The 9,102-nt window shown below is 34.9% G+C and overlaps 1 protein-coding gene across 1 annotated transcript; it reads right to left on the reverse strand.

Moving 5' to 3' along the window:
* Window positions 1–2,868: 2,868 nt before the first annotated feature.
* LOC129218878 (uncharacterized) lies at window positions 2,869–3,900 on the reverse strand. Its single transcript, XM_054853199.1, has one exon. The coding sequence runs from the start codon at window positions 3,898–3,900 to the stop codon at window positions 2,869–2,871; it is 1,032 nt and encodes a 343-aa protein (XP_054709174.1).
* Window positions 3,901–9,102: the final 5,202 nt, after the last annotated feature.

Raw genomic sequence — 9,102 nt, forward strand, 5'->3', positions numbered from 1 at the left:
CTAAAATTTTCCGAATATATTTTTAATTATATTTCATCAATAAAATTTCAACGAAAATAGGGCACATATACGTCAGGAGCAAATTTTACCCAAGATACGGCAGTATATAAATTTGTACGAATAGCTTTTGCTATACCTATATTTCTTCTTCGCTAAATTTTTAATTTAAATTTTATTGGCTGCTTTAGAGTTACCCTTAATATGAATATTTTAAGATTCGTAACTGTAATTATTGAGTGTTGTAACCAAGAAATCATTTACACTTATTTTGTTCCATACTTTTTAGTGAGAACTAAGCTTATAGAAATATTCTTAATAATAATTTTAAAAAAACATTAGATTGTTTCATCGGATCTTTTGGATTCGTGCTTTCGCGCCAGAACTTATTTGAATTTGCCGAACACCCTCAAAAGTTTAAACCCGAGATACGGGTCTCCGCTTACTAAATTGTTACATTCCTTTTACTATTTTATAACTGAGATCAAACAAAACACTATACTTCTATTTTTATTTGAAAGTGATTACTTGGGAATGCTAGGCAACAAAACCGTTTGATGACAGTTGCTATTAGTTAAGTTAAAAAGCAAGCAAACTAGGGGACGGCTACAGAATGTTCGGTAAGCGCTCATGCTAGCTGATTGCCATAACAGCAGTTATTTTCTCATTTGTAGCTTTTTATACATGTAATCGAACCAATTAGTGGTCAGTTTTCAAAAAATGTAAGGAGAGTCAGTGAAAATGAAAGAAAAAAAATCCTGGAGTCGGAGTCGGCATGTTTTTTAACGACTCCGACTCCTTTACCCCAAAATCAGTCCAACTCCGACTCCACAGCCCTGGATTTAACGCTGTAATATTTTCTTTTCTGCAGCACCAGCCGCTAATAAAAATCACATTCGTTCTGACATTTGATTTTATAACAGTGTTATATTTTTAATGCGAAATTTTTCTGCTTTTTATTATACTGTATTTTTTAGGTTTATTTTCTGCTATTTCATTTTTTTGAGCAATCACGATTGCTTATTGCTTTAACTTGACTGTTGAATGATGTTAGCTGATTTTCCCCCCGCCATCACCCTCTGCAGCACCACCTTCGACCTGCCTCTCCCATGCTGCCCCTCTAGCGAGCACCGTCTCTAGGTTGCGTCCATATCCGTCACACACACGCACGCATGCATACACGCGCACACACACACACATACACACTTACAAAGGCCTGCACACACACATACCTTCACACACACACATTCCTTCACACACACACATGCCTGCACACAGACACAAACACACACTCGTGATTGCGAAAAACATAATTTGAATTCAAGATGTCAAAATTCAAATCAATTTTTTAATTTTTTTTAATGTCTTGCCTAATTATAATATGTTGTTTTTCATGTCAGTTGTTTCCGCGCTGGAAAAAACTGCCCCAGACAAAATATCAATTTTATGCCAATGTTTTTTTTTGGGGGGGGGGGGGAAGTAAACGCATTTCCATTTTACATCGCAAATTTATCCACATTAAGTGTAATTGTTAATCTATATATATAAAGTTTAAAATAAATCCGAACAAAACCCAGCTTTGTTGAATTAGCTGCTTTACAGTTTAGAACAAACATGATTCATATAAACACTGTACATGATTTGAGAACTCATAATCATGGCAACCTGTTATGTCATAAATAAGGAATCTTGCATTTATCTTACATACAAATAGAAACCAAAGTTGTTTAAATTATCATTACAAATTACAATTTTTTCAACTGATTTTGTGGTATGTTATTCTCTTTGGTAACTGATAAATTGTATGATCATCATTAAAATTAAGAAAGTCCAACATTGCCAGATATTTTTGATTTCTCTATAAGTGCAAAGGGTTATTAAATTTTAATAACATGATAATAAATAATGATTAAGAATTAAGAAAACATTGAAAAGCAACACAATTTAAATTTAACAAGAGAGTTTTTTTCTTTCTCTCATTAAAATTATTATAATATGATAAAATTGTTAAGTAACAGTTTCAATTAATTTTGAATTATACTATATTGTAACTTTCATTCAATATATGACAAAAAAAGTTTGATTTCTAATTATCAAACATTTGAATTTGTTTACTATTAGTTGCTGAATATTGAAGTATTCGATAGAACCCAATATACGTTTTATCCTCCAAAAACGCAGCATGAATATTCAGTGCATCTCTATAAATGAATATGTTGATTCTTTTCATTTAAGGAACAATTTATAAAACAAAATAGCACATTTAAATAGCTCATTACATACAATTGTGTGTGAAATACTTGAAGTGAAAATAGAGCTTTTTTTACGACGAGATGTTTATTCGGAGATTGATAATTGAAATCAAATTAAAATACATTAAATAACAATTAATAAAACATGTGTATTTGCTGTAAATTTTAAAATATTAGTCTCTGTCACATGGTAATTTCATCTTCGATAATGCATATAAACAACTAAAACAAGAAAAAATGTCTGAAGTTTTTTGAATCTAGAATCAAAAGTCATATAGGATGAATTAACTAGTCGATGTTGATAAAGAAAATGTTCTAGTCCAACCAAAGCGTTATTTGCATTTCCTTTGGGAATGTAAAAGATTATGATTCATGTACAATCGTTTTATTTCTATTAGTTGATCAATTTTAAAATATTTTACGAAACATTATAAAATATTTGATATTGCAATAAAGTTTTAATTGAATTGAATTATGTAATAGTTCTATTGCATCATTGCCATAATTTTACTCATTAACATAGATCTGGATTTTCATTTTGTCCAATATCTTTTGCTGTTCTAGACCTTTTACAAAAAACTCGACAAAATATCACCCGCAATTACAGAAGCCTTAATTTTTAGGATGACATGACTTCTTCTGTACTAAGCATTCCTTCAGAAGCAGTGTCGGTTGAATCGGGATCAAAATGAATTATCAAGTTATCAACAGCAGTATCGCACATTCCATCAAGTTCCCACATTAGTTCTTCTTCTTTAATAATGTGGCCAACGCAGTTCTTCCACGTTTCATCTGAGACATTATCAATAGCTTTTTTTGTCAGCTCTTCCACTTCTTTTTCTTTAAATGTTCTGTTTTCTGCTGCCACCTTCCCTTTGACAACACTCCATATGTTTTCAATGGGATTCAGCTCACAGTGATAAGGGGGAAGTCGCAAAACAGTATGACCATGAAGAGCCGCTATCCTATCAACCCGGTACTCCTCATACTTGCTGCGGACATTTTGTACAAGATTCAAAAGTTCAGCTTTCAGCATATTCCAAGCGATATTTTTTGATGTCAGCCATTGTCGAATGTCATCTTTTTTGGTGGAAGTGTTGGGAATGTTTTCCACAAAAACACTGTGGTATGAAGCATTGTCGATAACTATAATACTGTTGGGGTCAAGGTTTGGCAGCAATTTATTTTTAAACCATTGTTCATAGTAATCTCCATTCATTTCTTCATGATAATCTCCTTTGCTTTTTTTTGCCTTGAATACATCAGCAGCTCCTTTCACAAAGCCTTTCTCACTTCCAGCATGAGTAATTATTAACCTGGATCCTTTTCCTGTAGGAGCTTTTAATCCCGTTGAGAGGCCAGACATAAATGCTTCTTTCGGCCTCTTGATGAAAGTGTCCTGCCACACTGTTTGCTTTGTGTGACCAAAATTCACCCAGGTTTCATCTGTATAGTACACAGTCCTTCCTTCATTTCGGTAGTGGCGAATTTGCCTCAAATATTTCCGTCTCCAGACTTGGTTGTCTTCCCTCTCTATCAGCATAGAATTCCTTGATCTCTTCTTGTACACAAACCCTAAATCTTGCATCAATCTTCTTGTTGTGGCGATTGTCAAATTTGGTAGGTCAGCGTCCTCGTTAATAGTCTTCATGACTTTCGCCACCGTTGGTATTTCATTTCTTTTAAAAAACAAATGCACTTTCCTTCGAATGGCAGACAGGACGAAGTCGTCGAACTTTTGCATTCGCGTTGCTTTGCCTTTTCTTGCGGGCCTTTTTCTCCCAGGTGTGGAAAAAGAGCCTTGGATTTTAAATTCATTTTGCATTCGTAAGATGCTGCGGGTTGAAACACTTGTCAAGTCCGAAATTTTGTCCAAAATTTCAGTGACAGAATCGTTGGGATTTCTTACTTGCAATTTATGAAACACATTCATAACTATAGTCTTTGCAGAGCTCTTCAAAGCGCTGCCTTGCTTGTGTGGCTGAAACACATAGCTCAATTTTGGCGTCGTAGATTCCATTATCAATGATACGAAAATAGAAAAACGAGCAAGTAAGATAGAAAATAAAACGAGCGAAAATAGTGAACTACAGCGGACGACGAGCGAACGAGAGTGGAGCACTTGAGCAAAATCGCGCCAAACGCAGAATATCCGGAGATCGCCAACTGTTTGTGAGCTCTGATTGGCTGGTTCGTTCAGTTGCAAATGAATGTATGGATCCGCGCTGCACCGCTCTTAAAATTGAAAATATTTAACGATTCACAGAAATTATGACAAAAAAATGTCCCTTTTGCGTCGGTTTAACTAACTAATCCGATTTCTAAAGCAAAGTGCGTAATTTCCCCCGATTATCTGGCAAAGCGCAAGGAACTATTTCCTTCACTTGGCCGCAGCTCATTTCTCCATAGCCAAGAAAGCTTGCAATCGAGTTTTTTGTTTTATAGTTACAATTTGAGTTACCCGTTTGTGGCGAAGAAAGCAACGTGCAGGGGCAGGCAAGATGATTTTCTTCTGCTTCTCTTATGTTCTTTATTTTGCTCTTTTATCTTTTAAAGTTAGAATTACTGCGTGAAGGAGAAAGTGTGCATTAAAATATTTTTTATTTATCGAACAGATTCTTTTCTGCTCAATAATGATTAAAAATGAGTAAGTTATGATGTAGTGCTTTCCAGTGGCGTAGCCAGGATTCTGATTCGGGGGGGGGGGGGGGGCAGGCGATTTTATCAATGTACTACCAAATTAACTATTTTTCATGAAATCGCGAATTACGTTATTAAAAATAGACTTCATCATGCATTATGCGCATTATAGATTATTACTAATAATTCATTAAAAATCAATAAAAATTAATTCCACCCATATTTGTGGTGCTGGATATTTTCGATGATAAATAACATCAAGATTAATGTAAAGTATGTGGTTTCACATACACAGGCAGTGCCGGATTAAGCCAACGCGGGGCCCGTAGCAAATGTTTCCAAGGGGCCCTCGTTTTTACATGATATAGTAAAAAATTGTGTACTTCTTCATGGATACGGGAGATGGATTTATAACACGCATGAATACATAAATATGGATATGATTTTAGAGCTTTACGAGGGGTATAACCCTTTTTCGACTTATATTGCCCCTCGTCTTTCCCATCACTACATGTTTTTAGCTTTAAATTCCAAAAACGCAATTTTTGAACGATATATAAAAAAAAAAGGGGGGGGGGGGGGGTCAGGTTCGGGGGCTTGCCCCCGGAAAATTTTTGATATTTCAATTCTGAAAACTCATTTTTAACGACTTCTGATGACATTTGGAAGAGAGAAGGTTCAGAGTTCTTTATTCGGAGATTTTTTGAAACTGAAGTTAAAAAACGCGATTGCATCCCATCTTAGGTAAAATTAAAGGGAAAAATTTGGATTTACAGCGCCACTCCATGCAATTTTTAAAATTGAAATCTTAAAGAAAACTGTTGATTATCTTTAATGATGTTGTAGAGAGAGAGAGAGGGGTGTCCAAGGAAGCCCCATTGGAAAACTTTCAAATTTATTACCCATTATTAATCTAAAAACACAGTTTTAGGTAGAACATTTTTAGACTCTAAAATGGTAATTTTATACGATTTTTGCTGAGTTTGGGGCGGGGTGGGGAGTTCACGAAAGTCATCCCCTGGAGATTTCTTGAAATCGAAGTGTTGAAAACGTGATTGTAGACCATCGCTGGTTACGTTTGTATGGGATGGAGTTCAGGCACTTTCCAACGCAACCCAGAAAATTTACAAAATTGATGCCTTAAAAGTACATTTTAGCCCATCGTTAACAATGCTGGAGGGAGAGAGGTACAATCCCAAAGGGGGGGGGGGAATTTTTTGAAATTATAGTCCAAAATACGCATTTTTAGACCACCTTAGATGATGTTATAGGAAGGGATCGAGCTTGGGATTTCACCCATGGACATTTTTCAAAACTTGAAGTTCCAGAAAGCAGTTTTAGCGGGTTTTCGATTATGTTCAATAATTTTATCCCTGAAATTTTCTGAAATTTAAGTTCGAATAAAAAATTTTCAGCTTCCTTTGGTGATGCAAAAGAAATGGGTTTGGTTCGGGGCATTGGCAGCAGCTTTTTAGTTCTCTCCCACTCAGAGGAAAATAGTTAAAAACGAGATTTAAAGTCTTTCTTCCACGCACAATTATTTTAGTTCTTCAACAAATTATACTCTATTAACAATTTATTTATTTTGCTCAGCATACGTGTAAACAGTCAAAGAATCTTTTCTTCTCTTATGTCATGATCTCTTAATTTTGCTCCTTGTAGTGTCGCGGGCGGCAATTTTTGAGGGCGACAAACTGACATGAAGTTAAGCGAGCAAAGAGTTTAGGATGACTAATTATTACCTTTTCAGGACACCAATTTCGAAAGCTTTAAGACGAAAGACACTTTCAAACATTTTCTGGATGGTAACCCTTTCCTCCTTGTCTAATATCGCTCCAAAGACTGTTTTTAGGATTTGTGCTTGGGGAATTTCAAAATCCTCCTTCTCCTGCGTTCCCCCCAAAAAATTGCTTAAAGTTGCATTTTAGGCACTAAATTTCGAAGAGAATCCTTGAACCGTCTCGATTTAAAAAAAAAAATTATAGCCACCTATTTCCCTAGCTTATCCATATTCGGAGGAAATGATCCAAACCACCACTCTTTACCTAAAGTTAGAACTAAAGATAGCATGCGTCTTGAAGATTCCAGTTTCCAACATTTTGTGAAGCAAATCCGTATCCCCCCCCCTCCCAAAGATAGCCCGATAACATTTCCAGTGATAATCCAAAATCCAGTGGCGGATCATGTGATTGTGAGGCCCCAGGCGCAGCCTGATCCTGAGGCCCTCACAACAAAAACGATACAGTCTTACTAATATTAACAATGCTGGAAATCATAACTTTTTTATTTTTTGAATAAACGAACAAACTTTTTTTTTGGGGGGGGGGGACAGTTACATTTTTATTTAACAGGGAAAAAACAACATTTCTGACCCCCTCCCCCCCAAAAAAAAAAATTACAGTGAAAAATTTTGCCTACTATATTTGTACGTAATTTAGTCAGTACAGGGGGAGAGATCCTCCGAGCCCCGCTTTCTGGCATTTACAGGGGTCGGAGTGGTGATTTCAAAAATTTTAGGATACAATTTTGATAAAATTTTAAGACAACAGATATCAAGTTTTTTTTTTAACTTAAACGTAATGTATAAGCTTGATTTTCGCAGTGGATGATAAAACGTTTCAAATTCAATCTTGAAAATTACAATACAATGCATTCAATCTTTTATTCTTTTAACACAGTGATCAGTATGAAATAAAAATAAATGTACATATGTCCGATTGCTTCTTTACTTGCTTTGTTGTTGTTGAAAAAATGTCCTTAATAAGGAGGGTTTAAAAGCAGAGTGCAAGGTGCAAGTCCAAAATTCATTGCATTTTTCTTTTTATCAGATAATCTGATACTTTTTGATACCTCAAAATCATCAAAAATACCCCTGTAAATTCCAGATAAATCATTTAAAGACGCAAATGAATAATTGTTTTTTATGGCCACTAAAACTATAAGAAAACCTCCGCTTACGAAATTTTATCTTGGAGTGAAATTGAAACAAAAACTTTGGATTGCTTCATTATAACCAATATGTTTTCAGTAAAAGACAAAGAACATGGAATTTAAAATACGGCTTGATTTTTCAAGCTACTTGTCAACCTCTTATGTCTCGCCGCATCAGCATGAGACAATATCTGTGAAAATAAAATGCTTTAAATTCATCCCTGTCTGCATGGCACCATGTGCTAATTTTGCACCTATTTCTCTCTGCCTTTTCAACCACAGGGAAGAGAATTTCGTTTCCCATGTCATTTAAATAAAACAAACTGTTATTCACATTTTTAAAACAAAAAGTTAGTGACTAAATTTAAAAATTATATGTGCAAGAAATAATCCAACTTCACTGAACAGAAACACAAGTAAAAGCAAACTGAGTCTTTGTATTGGAAGAACAAGCTAATGCTCAAACTATAACGCAAGATAAGCATTATAAAAATAAATATTACTTCCCACCTGGGGACGAACCATTTAACTTTTGTTCTAAATAAGCTTTTTGAACCAAGTGCTTACATTTGGGTTCTTATTTTGTTGTATTGCTTTTTTGTAGAAGAGGAATGACTGCAAGATTTAGAAAGTATAGATAAAACAGTTTTATATTGAGCATTTGTTTTTGTTAACTGCACCCCCCCCCCCTTCTCTAGGAAAAAAGTAGCAGCAGCATAAGTTTTTCTCTTTCTTAAAAAAAAAAAAAAAAAAAAAAAAAAAAATAAGGTCTACGAAGTTTATTTTGTCTTAAAATACAGGCATATCAGAATGAAAAGTTTTATTTTTCTACACAAGTAGGGAATATAGTGTGCACATTGTAGAAATTTTAGAAATTTTAGGACAATTCCTAACCCTGGGCATTTAGCAAAATCCGAGTTTTCCTCAGCTTACCAATGCAAGTATAATTCAGTTGTGCAATCAGAAAAAAGTCTAAGGAGGGTGATGCACTTAGCAAAAAGAAGAGAGAGAAAACTTGTAATCTGATAAGGAAAGGGGGGTTCGGGAGTTCTCCCCGGGAAAATTTTTGAAACTTGGATAGGTTAAAAACGCCATTTTAGACTTTCTTTGCTGATGTTTATGGACAAAAAGGTGAAGTTGTCTCAGCTGAAAGTGGTAGAAATTGAAACCTTAAAAACGCGATTATAGGCCATTTTATTAACGTTAGGGTAAGGGATGGAGCCCAGGGAGTGCCCCCAATATATTTTTTTTTAAGTAGATCGAAATAAATTCTCTGCCCCCC

This window comes from Uloborus diversus, chromosome 3 (assembly GCF_026930045.1).
Source record: "Uloborus diversus isolate 005 chromosome 3, Udiv.v.3.1, whole genome shotgun sequence".
In the NCBI taxonomy this organism is placed as follows: Eukaryota; Metazoa; Arthropoda; class Arachnida; order Araneae; family Uloboridae; genus Uloborus; species Uloborus diversus.